The sequence below is a fragment of the Leucopleurus acutus genome, assembly GCF_964270905.1.
Source record: "Leucopleurus acutus genome assembly, chromosome: 2".
In the NCBI taxonomy this organism is placed as follows: Eukaryota; Metazoa; Chordata; class Mammalia; order Artiodactyla; family Delphinidae; genus Leucopleurus; species Leucopleurus acutus.
The window spans coordinates 51,444,234-51,462,788 of NC_139143.1; the positions used below are offsets into that span (position 1 = coordinate 51,444,234).

The 18,555-nt window shown below is 37.6% G+C and overlaps 1 protein-coding gene across 1 annotated transcript in view; it reads right to left on the reverse strand.

The window, feature by feature from the left end:
- Positions 1–11,187, reverse strand: part of PLA2G4A (phospholipase A2 group IVA) — a 137,160-nt gene extending 125,973 nt beyond the window's left edge. Inside the window, exon 1 of the mRNA XM_082833494.1 lies at positions 11,134–11,187. Within this exon, the coding sequence (XP_082689620.1) occupies positions 11,134–11,166 (33 nt within the window). The 5' untranslated portion in view covers positions 11,167–11,187. The remainder of the gene's footprint in view (positions 1–11,133) is intronic.
- Between the last annotated feature and the right edge of the window lie 7,368 nt (positions 11,188–18,555).

Here is an 18,555-nt window from a genome sequence, read left to right on the forward strand (position 1 = left end):
TCTGATTTCCCAGCAGCACTATCTCACACTCTGATGCCCCCTAGAAATACCCTAACTTATTAAGATTCTAAAGAATGCTTGGAGATACACCAGAAATACATCTACACGTGGAACAACTCCTACAGAACACCTACTGAAAGTTGGCAGAAGACCTCAGACCTCCCAAAAGGCAAGAAACTCCCCACATACCTGGGTAGAGCAAAAGAAAAAAGAATAAACAGAGACAAAAGAATAGGGACTGGGCCTGCACCAGTGGGAGGGAGCTGTGAAGGAGGAAAGGTTTCCACACACTAGGAAGCCCCTTCACGGGCGGCGACTGCGGGTGGCGGAGGGGGGAAGCTTCGAGGCCGCGGAGCAGAGCGCAGCAACAGGAGTGCGGAGGGCAAAGCAGGTAGATTCACACACAGAGGATCGGTGCCGACCGGCACTCACCAGCCCGAGAGGCTTGTCTGCTCACCCGCAGGGGCGGGCGGGGGCTGGGAGCTGAGGCTCGGGCTTCATTCGGAGCACAGGGAGAAGACCGGGGTTGGCGGCGTAAACACAGCCTGCAGGGGGTTAGTGCACGACTAGCCGGGAGGGAGTCCGGTGTAAAGTCTGGACCTGCCGAAGAGGCAAGAGACTTTTTCTTACCTCTTTGTTTCCTGGTGCGCGAGGGGAGGGTCGAGCGCTGCTTAAAGGAGCTCCAGAGACGGGCGCGAGCCGCGGCTAAAAGCGCGAACCCCAGAGATGGGCATAAGACGCTAAGGCTGTTGCTGCCACCACCAAGAAGCCCATGTGCGAGCACAGGTCACTATCCACACCCCCCTACGGGGAGAATGTGCAGCCCGCCACTGCCAGAGTCCTGGGATCCAGGGACAACTTCCCCGGAAGAACGCACGGCGCGCCTCAGGCTGGTGCAACGTCACGCTGGCCTCTGCCGCCGCAGGCCCGCCCCAGACTCCGTGCCCCTCCCACCCCCGGCCTGAGTGAGCCAGAGCTCCCGAATCAGCGGCTCCTTTAACCCTGTCCTGTCTGAGCGAAGAACAGACGCCCTCCTGTGACCTACACGCAGAGGCAGGGCCAAGTCCAAAGCTGAGCCCCTGGGGGCTGTGAGAACAAAGAAGAGAAAGGGAAATCTCTCCCAGCAGCATCAGAAGCAGCGGATTAAAGCTCCACAATCAACTTGATGTACCCTGCATCTGTGGAATACATGAATAGACAACGAATCATCCCAAATTGAGGAGGTGGACTTTGAGAGCAAGATTTATGATTTTTTTCCCCTTTTCCTCTTTTTGTGACTGTGTATGTGTATGCTTCTGTGTGAGATTTTGTCGGTATAGCTTTGCTTCCACCATTTGTCCTAAGGTTCTGTCCGACCATTTTGTTTTGAATTTTTTTTTCTTAATAATTATTTTTTATTTTAATAACTTTATTTTACTTTATCTTCTTTCTTTCCTTCCTTCCCTCCTACCTTTTTTCCTCCCTCCTGCCCTCCCTCCCTCCTTCCCTCCTTTCTTTCTTTCTTTCTTTCTACTTCTACCAATTCTTTCTTTCTACTTTTTCTCCATTTTATTCTGAGCTGTGTGGATGAAAGGCTCTTGGTGCTGCAGCCAGGAGTCACTGCTGTGCCTCTGCAGTGGAGAGCCAACTTCAGGACACTGGTCCACAAGAGACCTCCCAGCTCCACATAATATCAAATGGTGAAAATCTCCCAGAGATCTCCATCTCAACACCAGCACCCAGCTTCACTCAACGACCAGCAAGCTACAGTGCTGGACATCCTATGCCAAACAACTGGTAAGACAGGAACACAGCCCCACCCATTAGCACAGAGGCTGCCTAAAATCATAGTAAGGCCACAGACACCCCAAAACACACGACCAGACGTGGACCTGCCCACCAGAAAGACAAGATGCAGCCTCATCCACCAGAACAGAGGCACTAGTCCCCTCCACCAGGAAGCCTACAAAACCCACTGAACAAACCTTAGCGACTGGGGACAGACACCAAAAACAACGGGAACTACGAACCTGCAGCCTGCAAAAAGGAGACCCCAAACACAGTAAGATAAGCAAAATGAGAAGACAGAAAGACACACAGTAGATGAAGGAGCAAGATAAAAACCCACCAGACCAAACAAATGAAGAGGAAATAGGCAGTCTACCTGAAAAAGAATTCAGAATAATGATCGTAAAGATGATCCAAAATCTTGGAAATAGAATAGACAAAATGCAAGAAACATTTAACAAGGACCTAGAAGAACTAAAGATGAAACAAGCAATGATGAACAACACAATAAATGAAATTAAAAATACTCTAGATGGGATCAACAGCAGAATAACTGAGGCAGAAGAACGGATAAGTGACCTGGAAGATAAAATAGTGGAAATAACTACTGCAGAGCAAATAAAGAAAACAGAATGAAAAGAACTGAGGACAGTCCCAGGCATTAAATGCACCAACATTCGAATTATAGGGGTTCCAGAAGAAGAAGAGAAAAAGAAAGGGACTGAGAAAATATTTGAAGAGATTATAGTTGAAAACTTCCCTAATATGGGAAAGGAAATAGTTAATCAAGTCCAGGAAGTGCGGAGAGTCCCATACAGGATAAATCCAAAGAGAAATACGCCAAGACACATATTAATCAAACTGTCAAAAATTAAATACAAAGAAAACATATTAAAAGCAGCAAGGGAAAAACAACAAATAACACACAAGGGAATCCCCATAAGGTTCACCGATGACCTTTCAGCAGAAACTCTGCAAGCCAGAAGGGACTGGCAGGACATATTTAAAGTGATGAAGGAGAAAAACCTGCAACCAAGATTACTCTACACAGCAAGGATCTCATTCAGATTTGATGGAGAAATTCAAACCTTTACAGACAAGCAAAAGCTGAGAGAGTTCAGCACCACCAAACCAGCCTTAAAACAAATGCTAAAGGAACTTCTCTAGGCAAGAAACACAAGAGAAGGAAAAGACCTACAATAACGAACTCAAAACAATTAAGAAAATGGGAACAGGAACATACATATCGACAATTACCTTAAATGTAAATGGACTAAATGCTCCTGCCAAAAGAAACAGATTGGCTGAATGGATACAAAAACAAGACCCATATATTTGCTGTCTACAAGAGACCTACTTCAGACCTAGAGACACATACAGACTGAAAGTAAGGGGATGGAAAAAGATATTTCATGCAAATGGAAACCAAAAGAAAGCTGGAGTAGCAATTCTCGTATCAGACAAAATAGACTTTAATATGAGGACTATTATAAGAGACAAAGAAGGACACTACATAATGATCAAGGGATCAATCCAAGAAGAAGATATAACAATTGTAAATATTTATGCACCCAACATAGGAGCACCTCAATACATAAGGCAAATACTAACAGCCATAAAACAGGAAATTGACAGTAACATATTCATAGTAGGGGACTTTGACACCCCACCTTCACCAATGGACAGATCATCCAAAATGAAAATAAATAAGGAAACACAACCTTTAAATGATACATTAAACAAGATGGACTTAATTGATATTTATAGGACATTCCATCCAAAAACAACAGAATACACATTTTTCTCAATTGCTCATGGGACATTCTCCAGGATAGATCATATCTAGGATCACAGGTCAAGCCTTGGTAAATTTAAGAAAATTGAAATTGTATAAGTATCTTTTCCAACCACAACGCTATGAGATTAGATATCAATTACAGGAAAAGATCTGTAAAAACTACAAACACATGGAGGCTAAACAATACACTACTTAATAACGAAGTGATCACTGAAAAAATCAAAGAGGAAATGAAAAATACCTAGAAACAAATGATAACACAGACACGACGACCCAAAACCTATGGGATGCAGCAAAAGCAGTTCTAAGAGGGAAGTTTATAGCAATACAATCCGACCTCAAGAAAGAGGAAACATCTCGAATAAACAACCTAACCTTGCACCTAAAGCAATTAGAGAAAGAAGAACAAAAAAACCCCAAAGCTACCAGAAGGAAAGAAATCATAAAAATCAGATCAGAAATAAATGAAAAAGAAATGAAGGAAACGATAGCAAAGATCAATAAAACCAAAAGCTGGTTCTTTGAGAAGATAAACAAAATTGATAAACCATTAGCCAGACTCATCAAGAAAAAAAAGGAGAAGATTCAAATCAATAGAATTAGAAATGAAAAAGGAGAAGTAACAACTGACACTGCAGAAATACAAAAGGTCATGAGAGATTACTACAAGCAACTCTATTCCAATAAAATGGACAATCTGGAAGAAATGGACAAATTCTTAGAAATGCACAACATGCCAAGACTGAATCAGGAAGAAATAGAAAATATGAACAGACCAATCACAAGCACTGAAATTGAAACTGTGATTAAAAATCTTCCAACAAACAAAAGCCCAGGACCAGATGGCTTCACAAGCGAATTCTATCAAACATTTAGAGAAGAGCTAACACCTATCCTTCTCAAACTCTTCCAAAATATAGCAGAGGGAGGAACACTCCCAAACTCACTCTATGAGGCCACCATCACCTTGATACCAAAACCAGCCAAGGATGTCACAAAGAAAGAAAACTACAGGCCAATATCACTGATGAACATAGATGCAAAAATCCTCAACAAAATACTAGCAAACAGAATCCAACAGCACATTAAAAGGATCATACACCATGATCAAGTGGGGTTTATGCCAGGAATGCAAGGATTCTTCAATATAAGCAAATCAATCAATGTGATACACTGTATTAACAAACTGAAGGAGAAAAACCATATGATCAACTCAATAGATGCAGAGAAAGCTTTCAACAAAATTCAACACCCATTTATGATAAAAACCCTGCAGAAAGTAGGCATAGAGGGAACTTTCCTCAACATAATAAAGGCCATATATGACAAACACACAGCCAACATCGTCTTCAATGGTGAAAAACTGAAAGCATTTCCACTAAGATCAGGAACAAGACAAGGTTGCCCACTCTCACCACTCTTATTCAACATAGTTTTGGAAGTTTTAGCCACAGCAATCAGAGAAGAAAAGGAAATAAAAGGAATCCAAATTGGAATAGAAGAAGTAAAGCTGTCACTGTTTGCAGATGACATGATACTAAACCTAGAGAATCCTAAAGATGCTACCAGAAAACTACTAGAGTTAATCAGTGAATTTGGTAAAGTAGCAGGATACAAAATTAATGCACAGAAATGTCTGGCATTCCTATACACTAATGATGAAAAATCTGAAAGTGAAATCAAGAAAACACTCCCGTTTACCATTGCAACAAAAAGAATAAAATATCTAGGAATAAACCTACCTAAGGAGACAAAAGACCTGTATGCAGAAAATTATAAGACACTAATGAAAGAAATTGAAGATGATACAAATAGATGGAGAGATATACCATGTTCCTGGATTGGAAGAATCAACATTGTGAAAATGACTCTACTACCCAAAACAATCTACAGATTCAATGCAATCCCTATCAAACTACCAATGGCATTTTTCACAGACCTAGAACAAAAAATTTCACTCTTCGTATGGAAACACAAAAGACCCCCAATAGCCAAAGCAATCTTGAGAACGAAAAACGGAGCTGGAGGTATCAGGCTCCCTGACTTCAGACTATACGACAAAGCTACAGTCATCAAGACAGTATGCTACTGGCACAAAAACAGAAAGATAGCTCAATGGAACAGGAGAGAAAGCCCAGAGATAAACCCACGCACATATGGTCACCATATCTTTGATAAAGGAGGCAGGAATGTAAAGTGGAGAAAGGACAGCCTCTTCAATAAGTGGTGCTGGGAAAACTGGACAGGTACATGTAAAAGTATGAGATTAGATCATTCCCTAACACCATACACAAAAATAAACTCAAAATGGATTAAAGACCTAAATGTAAGGCCAGACACTATCAAACTCTTAGAGGAAAACATAGGCAGAACACTCTATGACATAAATCACAGCAAGATCCTTTTTGACCCACTTCCTAGAGAAATGGAAATAAAAGCAAAAATAAACAAATGGGACCTAATGAAACTTAAAAGCTTTTGCACAGCAAAGGAAACCATAAATAAGATGAAAAGACAACCCTCAGAATGGGAGAAAATATTTGCAAATGAAGCAAGTGACAAAGGATTAATCTCCAAAATTTATAAGCAGCTCATGCAGCTCAATAACAAAAAACCAAACAACCCAATCCAAAAATGGGCAGATCTAAATAGACATTTCTCCAAAGAAGATATACAGACTGCCAACAAACACATGAAAGAATGCTCAACATCATTAATCATTAGGGAAATGCAAATCAAAACTACAATGAGATATCATCTCACACCAGTCAGAATGGCCATCATCAAAAAATCTAGAAACAATAAATGCTGGAGAGGGTGTGGAGAAAAGGGAACACTCTTGCACTGCTGGTGGGAATGTGAATTGGTACAGCCACTATGGAGAACAGTATGGAGGTTCCTTAAAAAAACTACAAATAAAACTACCATATGACCAGCAATCCCACTACTGGGCCTATACCCTGAGAAAACCATAATTCAAAAAGAGTCATGTACCAAAATGTTCATTGCAGCTCTATTTACAATAGCCAGGAGTTGGAAACAACCTAAGTGTCCATCATCGGATGAATGGATAAAGAAGATGTGGCACATATATAAAATGGAATATTACTCTGCCATAAAAAGAAACGAAATTGAGCTATTTGTAATGACGTGGATAGACCTAGAGTTTATCATACAGAGTGAAGTAAGTCAGAAAGAGAAAGACAAATACCATATGCTAACACATATATATGTAATTTAAGGAAAAAAATGTCATGAAGAACCTTGGGGTAAGACAGGAATAAAGATACAGACCTACTAGAGAATGGACTTGAGGATATGGGGAGCGGGAGGGGTAAGCTGTGACAAAGTGAGAGAGTGGCATGGACATATATACACTACCAAACGTAAGGTAGATAGCTAGTGAGAAGCAGCCGCATAGCACAGGGAGATCAGCTTGGTGCTTTGTGACCACCTAGAGGGGTGGGATAGGGAAGGTGGGAGGGAGGGAGATGCAAGAGGGAAGAGACATGGGAACATATGTATATGTATAACTGATTCACTTTGTTATAAAGCAGAAACTAACACACCATTGTAAAGCAATTATACTCCAATAAAGATGTAAAAAAAAATGCTTGTGTACATAATGATTTATTATTTATAAAAGCCCCGTGGAACAGACACAGCAGGTACTACTCATACTTCATATGAAGCAGCTAAAAGTCAGTTTAAGTGCTCAGGAGCACGTAACTAAAGTCTGGAACTACCACTAAAACACTAGTTCTTTGATTACCTACACCAGTGTTTTTCCCCCCCACCCTGTGACCATAATAATCTAGAATAATAGCTTTCTACTTTTTTGGTAACATTTCCAGTCATCCTACAATGACCTTTTTCAAATATCCCTGTATTTTAGCAGGCAGTCATGCTCGCATACCCAGGTGGTTGACCTCAGTGTGGACACGAACTCAGTTTTCCGTGGATGTGGGACAGTGGCCCTCCATTGGTAATTGGTGGTGGGAAGAGCTCTAGATTTTTTTTCACTCCAGGGAAGTGACTCATCTTTTCAGAGTAAAAAGATGGAAATTTTTATACGTATTTTATATTTGATCTATCTTTGCAAGATTGTTATCTTCCTGGTCCAAAAGAACTTCAGTAGATTCTGGAGACACAAATACACAAATACCCTTCAGGATGGAAAGTACCTCAGAACAACTCTAGACATATGGGAACTGCATTGTGCCCTATATATATTACTCCATTTTCTCCTACGTTCTTTAAAGCTGGCACCATTGGAAACAAGAGAACTCGCTGCATCAGCCCACACGATTCTCCAACATGTCCCTGCATTACAGCTGTGGTGAATGTGAATCCAATCTTCACCGCCTTGAGGCAGCCAAAACTGTGTCGACCTGTCTGGCACCCTTCATTACTAGTAAGTTGGCTTAGTTTTCCCCATCTTTCCTTTTTAATAAAAGTATTCTCAGTTATATATTTTCAAAAGTATCCTTCTGTGATAACTAGGGCAGGAAATTTTGTCACTAAAAAAATTTACACACACACATGCACAGTTTTTTTTCACACACACAGCAAAAACAAGCATGAATGAAAGTATAAAGCTCTTAGGACCCTCTCATTGAAAAGGGCTATACACCGGAACGGTAAATGATTGTCCAATTCTGATGCTGGAGAAGGTCAAGAAAAATGTGTTACAGATATGTGGTTTTAGCATGCTTCATCATATTGAGATGCCACATAGGTAATTATTATGGCCTAAATATTTGTCTATAGTTAACCAAATTTGCAAGAAAAGGTGACAGAAATGAGTCTTAAAACATCCAGATGCAATTTGGTTTTAAACATGCTCTGCCGTGTTAAAAAAAGAAACTAAATGGCCTGTTAATATGGCCATCTGACATGAGACATGTGAGGCCTGCATAGCAGTTAGTAATAAGGCCTGGTCATATTAGGCAGAAAAGTGAAGGTCATTTGAAATAATAATTTCTTTGAAATGTGTTATGCTCCAGCCATACCGAAATTCTTTCATTTCCTTACAACATGTACTTTCTCACCTCCAGACTACTTCACATACGCTTTTCCCAATCCAGAGAAGTCATTTTCTCTCTCTTCACCTAACTTCTGCTATACCTTCAGGTCTGTGCTTCCATGTCACTTCCTTTAGGAATTCCAGAAGGATTCCTGTTATTAGTTATTCATGTTGTATATTCCCAGAGTAATCTTCATTGTTCCTATCAGAGCCCTTAAAGTTATTATAAATTATTTTTCTGCTAGACATAAGCTCAGTTCAAGGATTATTTTGATTTCCCAGTGCCTACTGACAGGGAGTAGTACACAATGGGCATTCAATAAATGGTGATAAGTGCTCAGAAAAAAATATTAAAATAGATTTGGAGATAAACTGAATTGAAAGTATAAATGTTAAGATTTAGAATTATTATTGGTCTTTATCTCAAGCTCAGGGCTATACACCTTAACCTTATCTTCCTTCTCAGTTTCAAGTGCCAGATTTTCATATTAAGGTTTAAGAATGAACTCTCTGATTGAATTCTCTGAGTTATAGAAATTATCCATCTCTCTTGAGGTGGTAGGGTAAGAAAAAACTAATCTGCACCTACCCTCAATGTTAAAATTCATCTACAGAACACCATAACGGTGGAAGGAAAACTGGAATTATTCACTGATAACAGGAATGTGTAAGTTGAAAATCTAAAAAAACTTCAAACTATTAGAATTAATAAAGAAATTCTGTAAGTTCACTGGATCTATAAAAAACACTTGTATTTCCATGTAAATACAACGTTAGCTTTTTAGTTTCTAGTGAAACATTAGTTTAACATTAGTTTCATGATTGTAAATAGATTGGAAGATTCAATATTACTATCATGTCATCTCTCCCCTAATCCATCTACAGAATAATTTCAGTATTAATAAAAATCCCAGCATTTGTGTGTGTGTGTGTATGTGTGTGTGTGTGTATATTGACAAATTGATTTCAAAACCTATATGGAAGTGCAGAGGCCTAAGAAAAGCCAAGACAATCTTGAAGAAGAAAAAGTTGGAGGATTCACACTACCATATATAAAGACACATTTCAAAGCTATAGACATTAAGAAAGATTGGTACTGGGGCAAAGACTAATAGACCAATAGAAAAGAAAAGAAACCAAGCCACACATATATGGTTGCCTGATATTTAGCAAAGGTACCATTGCCATTCGGTGAGGACATGAGGGTTATCAGTAGACTAGATAAATAGTTTGTGGTACACTGTATCAGATAATGAGATACTACAAGGCAATGTAGAAGTGTGGAATTCTGCTACTCACAATAACATGAATGAATCTCGCAGACAAAATGTTGAATGCAGGCATCTACATGAGGGTCAAGAACAGGAAACCTGATCTTTGGTAATAGAAGACAAATATTGGTTAGTTTTGTGGAGTTTATTGACTGGAAGGGACATGAACAACTCTTCTAGGGTACTTATAATGTGTATTTTTATCTGTATGATGGTTTCATGGTTTCATGTAAAAATCCATCAGGCTGAACAATTAAAATATATGCACTTTATATATGCTATGTCTCAGTTTAAAAAAGGAGTCAAACATTAAGAGAAGCTTGCACAAAAAAAAAAAAACTTTTAAGGAGTTTTACGAAGAGGAGAATGACCAACAGAGATGGGGATGGGGGAGGGGACCTGAAGAATCCATTTGATTCAGCACAAAAGAGGCCCTTGATGAGACCTTTCCATAAAGTGGAAAACCTGCGTCCAGTTTTCAATGATTCAAGCTGTGAATGGAAGAAAGAACTACAAAAAGTTATGGTACATTAATCCTTGCTATCCAAGCAGGGAAAGAAAGAGGATGGCAGCTCGAAAGGGTTGTAGGGTAAGAGAAGAGTGTTTCATTCTGAATAAAAATGAGGCTTTGTATTATTCCTTAATATCCATAAGAACTATTTCTAGTCCATATAAATCTAACTGGATCTCAAGTGTTAAATTCAGGAAAGAAATTTTTCTCCTCTGCTTTTTTGATCAGAAGAAAAAGTGTACACTTCCAACGGAGTTTGGAAAATTACATACCAAAATTTGAATTATTCAACTTTTTATTAAAAATTGCCCACCTATAAAAGAGTTTGCTTAAATACATCTAAGTATGGGAGAGTTTACAAAATTAATTACTCTGAAAATGCACACCAAAATATAGCCCTTAACTCAATAATTATTTTATCTTCTCTCTGTCAATTCATGTGAAGTGTGCAGGCTGATAATTGCTGAGTGATAACTACACTTTTTACTCTTCCATGAATGTTCAATACTGTTACATATATTTTGGTATTTTTTCCCTCCAAGTCCCTCTTTTCTGTAAACTTACAGTGATAAAAAGAGGAGATGAGTTACTTTTATTACAGATTCTACCTTATTCGAAACACACTAAGTTCATAAGATTTTCATAAAAAGTCCAAGGCTTTTCATAGAGTTTTATACTTTACTAGCAACATCAGCAATACTCATGCACAAAAGTATGTCTGCCCCCTCCCAGAAGAATATATAAACAGTAAATGACTTACTATAATGTGCTGATAAGGATCTATAAATGACATGTTGATTTCAATTACAGGAAATCTCTTCACACTTCAAAAGTCTTCTCTGGCACTCTAGCTTCTTTAAAACCTACAAAATAAACAATCCTTATTGTTAAGCCTTCTCTTGGATGTATTCCCAAGATTTAGATGATAATGGGTGTGAACCTTAGGAAGTAAAACTCTACCCAAGGGGACCAGTTAGATTGAGCTCCTTAATTGTTTATATGCATGGGTATACTCACATAATTTAGGAAAGGATAAACATATTCTGATAGTACTTCTTAATTTCCATATTTCTTTGTTCAAATTTATTCTGTGAGTAATTATTGGGAAACTCCAGGATTTTTTTTTTTGCATTTGCCAAGTATTTCATGAGAAATATATTGAAATTACAGAAAATTAAAATTGTTTTTGTACTATTTATAATTAAAAAACCACATGCCACTGTTTGTTTTCTTAACTGGATCAGTATTACACAAATTCACAATAAAAAAGGAACATTTTTCACTTTAGCTATTTGTTAAGAATTTTAAAAACATATTCATGTTAAATTTCAATTTTAATGCTGATGTTTTAAAAGAAATGTTTGTTCATTCTGAAGTACCAGTTTAACTTGAAAGCAGCTAAATATTAAACAATTAGAAACAGTGCTGTACAAAATGATGGAAACAAGCAAAAAGTGGAACTAGAGAATAACCTGAGACCTGATCTCTGGAAAGGAGCTAACTATAGAAGGTGAGGCGGAATGAATTTAGAATATAGTGTTCCAGGCGGGCAATTTGAGGAACTGAGAGAAGACAAGTGGCTGGTGAATGGTGAGCAAGAGTGAAAATGGCTTATGATGAGTTTGGAAATAATAGTCATGGACAGATCATGTAGAGCCTTGTAGGCAACTGTTCACTAGATATAGCTCACCTATTCTCCAGGACACAGCTTAAATGTCACCTTGACAGAGAAGCCTTCCATGACCTTCAGAATACGTTTGGTCTGCCTGTTACTGGTTCCATTTATACCTTGTACTTCTCTTTCAAGCCTTTCATTCCACTTATACAATGTCTGCCTTTCCTGAGAGAATTAAAGATGCATAAAGTTGGTGACCACATTTATCTTGTTCAAAGAGTTATCCATCCCTACTGCCTAGAGCTATGCCTAAAAGTATAGTAGGTTCAGGATAAATATTTGTTGGATAGATGGGTGGATGGATGGATGGATATTACATTATGTCAGGTTTATGTATGAAGGAAATTCACAGACTAGCACTGACACTCTCTTTTGATGTCTCTCTTTTTCATTCCTAACTATCCTTAATGTCAAAGGATGTTAAATATCACTCTCTAATTAAAAAAAAAAAAGCAGAATAAGTGAAATTCCAGAAGGTGTAAGACTAGTACTCAAAATGTTTAGAGGAAGTTTGTTACTGGCGCCCAAAGTTTGGTGTCAGCAACTTTATTTCCTCTTCTCATTTCCATTCATAACCCCTGTGTTTACCACCCAACTATTCACCACTACTACTGTCACTACCATATCCTGCATCAAGACCTGGATAGAGGCTCTCTATATATTAAAGCCAAAAGCGGGAAACATGTGTACAACAGCTAACTGCCCAGGTCTATTAGGTTAGAAACTACAAGGCAAACAGATATTTAAAAACATCGCTCATGGCACTTTATCCTAGAGCAACATCCTTTTGTTCTTTAAATCCATTCAGGGGTATCTCTTTTCCTACCTTACTAAGCTTAAAAATAAAAACAAGAATGGAAAATAACTGAGCTGATACAGAGTCTGAACATTGTAAGGGAAGACTCCATAGAACGAGCAGAGGAAAATCACTAAAACAAACAAACAGCAACAGTAAACTTCCCAGAGAAAGGATCAGAATCCATGAGTTGCTATAATATATAATCTAAAATACCCAGTTTTCAGCAACAACAACCACTAGAAACAAAAAAGAAAAACAGGAAATTGTGACCTCATGAGCCACACACAGGGAAAAAAGCAGTCAATAATAACTATCTCTGAAGGACCCCAGATTATGAACTTAAGAAATATTTCACAGCATCTGTTATACGTTCACAGAACTACAGGAAAGCATGAATTAAAGGAAAGTATGTTGCAATAACATATCAAATAGAAAATAGCAATAAAGAAATACAGACATTAGAAAAAATAACCAAATGGAAAATCTGGAGTTAAAACATAACTGAGGACTTCCCTGGTGGCACAGTGGTTAAGAATCTGCCTGCCAATGCAGGAGACACAGGTTCGAGCCTTGGTTGGGGAAGATCCCACATGCCGCGGAGCAACTAAGTCCATGCACCACAACTGCTGAGCCTGTGCTCTAGAGCCCACGAGACACAACTACTGAGCCCGTGTACTACAACTACCGAAGCCCATGCACCTAGAGCCCGTGCTCTGCAACAAGAGAAGCCACTCCAATGAGAAGCCCGCGCACCGCAATGAAGAGTAGCCCCCGCTGGCCTCAACTAGAGAAAGCTCACACGCAGCAACGAAGACCCAACACAGCCAAAAAATAATAATAATAATTAATTAATTTTAAAAATAACTGAAAAATTTATTAGAGAGGATAAACAGATGTGAGCTTGTAGAAGAATCAGTGAATTGAAAGGTGCCTCAATAGAGATTATTCAATCTGAAGAACAGAAAAATAAAATTAAAATAATGAAGAAAAATGAACAAAGCCTCAAAGACTGGGGACAACATCAACTACACTAATGTATATGCAAGTGGAATCTCAGAGGGGAGAGAAAAAAAGGAAAGAAAAAATATTTGAAGAAATAATGGCTGAAAATTTCCCAAATTTGATTAAAAACATGTTGAAAAGCTCAACCAGTTCCAAGTGGGAAAAATACAAAGAGATCCAAACCTAGACATATTCTATCTGTTGAGTTCTATCTGTTGAGTATCCAAGACAAAAATAAAATCTTGGAAGTTACAGAAGAAAAAAGTTTCATCATGTACAAGGTAACCAAAATAAGATTAATAGATGACTTCTCATCAATGGAGCTTGAAGGCAACTGGACGACATATTCAAAGTGCTGAAAGAATAAAACTGTCAACCAAGGATACTATATCCAATAAAATTATCCTTCAAGAAAAGAAGAAAAAAAAAGACATTCCCACATCAATACAGACTGAGATAATTTTTTTTGCTAGGAGATATGCATTACAAGAAATAGTGGAAAACATTCAGGTTGAAAGGAAGTGACACCAGATAGTAACTCAAATCCACACAAAGAAATAGAGAGCACTGATACAGGTAAGTATATAGAAAATTTTAAATGATGGTATAAATACATATATTTTTTCTCTTCTCTTAACTGATTTAGAAGTCAATTACATAAAATAATAATAAAATTGTGTTGTTGGACTTAAAGATGCAATATATATGAAAATAATAGTACAAAAGAGGGGAAGAAATTGGGGCTATAACAGAGTAAGGAAAGAACACAAGATGGTAATTGAATCCATAGGAAGAAAGAAATTGTAAATAAATACATCAATATAAAATATTTTATAAATACAATTTTTCTCTTTTCTTCTTAATCTTCTTTAAAAGAAAAGGAATATGTAAAGCAATAAATTACAATACTGTATTGTTGGGTTTACAACATATATAGAATTAATATATATGATAATAATAGCACAAAGGAGTGGGGAGGGATTGGAACTATGTTAGAGCAAAGTTTCTATATTTTACTGGAATTATTATTTGCATAAAGTAGATTGTAATAAATTAAGGTGCACCTAGAAATAATTCCTAGAGTAACCACTAGGAAAATCACTCAAAAATATAGTTAAAACATCAATAAAGGAACTAAAATGGTCTGCTAGAAGATACCAACTTAACACAAGGAACAGAGGAACAAAAAAAGAAATGAGACATATAGAAAACAGAAAGCAAAATGGCAGAGGGAAATCCAACCATAACTATAATATAGTAGTCCCTTCTTATCTGCTGTTTCCCTTTCCAAAGTTTCAGCTATCTGTGGTCAACTGAAGTCCAAAAATATTAAGTGGAAAATTCCAGAAATAATTCATAAGTTTAAAATTTTGCACTGTTCTGAGCAACATGATGAAATTTCATAATATCCTGCTCCATCCCACCCGAAACATGAATCATCCCTTTGTCCAAAGTATTCTACCCATTAGCCACTTAGTAGCCATCCTGGTTATAAAACTGACTGTTGCAGTATCTCAGTGTTTGAATTCAAGTAACCCTTATTTCACTTAATAATGGTCCCAAAGCACAAGAGCAGTGATGCTGGCAATTCGGATATGCCAAAGAGAAACTGTAAAGTGCTTCCTATAAATGAAAAGGTGAATGTTCTCAACTTAAGGAAAGAAAAAAAAAATTGTATGCTGAGGGTGCTAAGATCTACAGTAGGAAGGAACCTTTTATCTGTGAAACTGTGAAGAAGAAAAAAGAAATCCGTGCTAGTTTTGCTGTCACACCTCAAACTGCAAACGTTACTGCTACAGTGCAGATAGGTGCTTAGCTAAGGTGGAAAAGGTATTAAATTTGTACCATAAAATACTTTGAGAGAGACCAAATTCATGTAACTTTCATTACATATATTGCTATAATTGTTCTATTTTATTATTAATTATTGTTGGTAAACTCTTACTGTGCCTAATTTATAAATTAAACTTTATCATAGGTATGAATAAGAAAAAACATAATATATGTAGGATACAGCATACCTGAGATTTCAGGCATCCACCAGGAGTCTTTGGAACATAACCACTGCAGATAACTATAATATTAAATGTGAATGAATTTTACTCTCCAATCAAAAGGCAGAGGTTGTCAGGCTCGATAAAATCTAATACATACAAAAGACTAATAAAATCCAAATAAGGTTTGTAGTTTAGTTAATATCATTCTATCAATGTCAGTTTCCTGGTTTTGATAATGAACTATGGCCATTCAAGATATTATATTTGGGAAATCTGGGTAAAGAATATATGGAAGTTTTTTTGCAATTTTTCTTTGATGTGGACCATTTTTTTAAAGTCTTTATTAAATTTGTTACAATATTGCTTCTGTTTTGTGTTTTGGTTTTTTGGCTGTGAGGCATGTGGGATCTCAGCTCACTGACCAGAAGTCAAACCCACACCCCCCACATTGGAAGGCAAAGTCTTAACCACTGGACCGCCAGGGAAGTTCCATATTTTTGCAATTTCTTACCTTAAATTATTTCAAAATAAAAAATTAGTTTAAAAGTCCAATACACAAGGATAGATGTAATTTATATGTACAATTTTCATTCCAAAGTTATGTTCAAAAGAAGTAACAAAGGAGTCATATGGGAAAATTATTGGGTAAGGTTCACTTTCTTCAGAATAAAATCATTGGTCATTATTGCCAGACAGTGATGACATTTTCAGTCCCAGTTACAAATAGGCACCCATTCATCCTTTTTCCCCCCAAACTGTTAATAGTAACAGTAGGTATTTTAGGTTCTGTGAAATTAAGGCATTTCTGTCCACCTAGCCACATTAAATACCAGGAAAATATCTTTCCCCAAACAACTAGCTTAGCCTGGAAACATTATTGCAACTAATTTGCATAACCACTATCATGAATGATGTATCATGAATGATATCATGAATGAATACTCATAAAACAGCAGTTTTGGGTTTTTTTGTTTTTTATAACTAAGCTGAATAACCAGTCTTTGTGAGTATACAGTCTTTTAAGTCTGAAGCAAGAGATATGAAGCTCATAATTTCTTTTTTTTTCCTTGGCTGCCCTGTAATTAGAAACTTCCTGAACACTAATGAAAGGGAAATGCAGATACACTTTTCAACACACACTTGCCTGTGCAATGCAACTGTTGACTTTCAGTGAATGCTTCATATTGTGTGGTCTGTCCAAAACCCTGTTAGTCATGTTGTCAGGGCAAGATGGACTTCTCTGGGAAAGGTGAAAAAAAAACAAAAAAACAAAACACAGACTAGAGTGTTTTGTCATTCTCTTTCCCTGCCTAGAGTTACAGGACAACAGGAAAATAAGAGGTTATCACAAGTATACCACAGAGATATTGCAGGTTTGGTTCCAGACCACCACAACAAAGCAAATATCTCAATAAACCAAGTCACAAAAATTTTTTGGTTTTCCAGTGCATTTAAAAGTTATGTTTACATTGTAATGTAGTCTACTGAGTGTGCAGTAGCATTGTATCCAAAAGAACAATGTACAAACCTTAATTTAAAATACTTTATGGCTAACCATCATCTCAGCCTTTAGCGAATAATAATCTTTTGCTGGTGGAGGGTCTGGCCTCGATGTTGATGGCTGCTGACTGATCAGGATGGTGGTTTCTGAAGGTTGGGGTGACTATGGCAATTTCTTTTTTATGTGTGTAGCAACTTCTTAAAATGAGACAACGATGAAGTTTACTGCATCAATTGACTCTTCTTCTTTACAAGAGGAATTTCTCTGGGGCATGCAATGCTGTTTGAGAACATTTTACCCACAGTATAACTTCTTTCAAAATTGGAGTCAAGGGACCTCCCTGGTGGTCCAGTGGTTAAGAATCAGCCTTCCAGTGCAGGGGACATGGGTTCGATCCCTGGTTGGGGAACTAAGATCCCACATGCCGTGGGGCCACCAAGCCCATGCACTGCAACTATTAAGCACACAGGCCACAACTAGAAAGCCCATGCACCACAACTACAGAGCCTGCATGCTGCAACTACTGAGCCTGTGTGCCACAACTAAGACCCGGCACAGCCCCCTCCAAAAAATTAAATAAATAAATATTAAAACAAAACGAAATTTGAGTCAATCCTCTCAAACCCTGCTACTGCTTTATCAACTAAGTTTATGTAATGTTTTAAACTTTTTACTGTCATTTCAACAATCTTCACAGCATCTTTACCAGGAGTAGATTCAATCTCAAGAAACCACTTTCTTTGCTCATCCATAAGAAGCAACTCCTCATCCTTTCAAGTTCTATCATGAGATTGCCGAAATTCAGTCACATCTTCAGGCTCCACTTCTAATTCTAGTTCTCCTGTTATTTCCACCACATCTGCAGTTACTTCCTCCACTGAAATCTTGAACTCTTAAAAGTCATCCATGAAGGTTAGAATCAACTTCTGATAAACTTCCTTTAATGTTGATATTGTGACCTCTTCCCATGAATCACAAATGTTCTTCATGGAATCTAGAATGGTGAATCCTTTCCAGAAAGTTTTCCATTGCCTTTGCCCAGATCAATCAGAGGAATCACTATCTATGGCAGCTATAGCCTTACAAAAATGTATACTTCTTAAAGAATAAGACTTGAAAGTCAAATGAATTGATGTTGTGTCAACAGGCATAAAAACAACATTAATTTCATTGCACATCTCTGTCAGAGCTCTTGGGTGACCACGTGC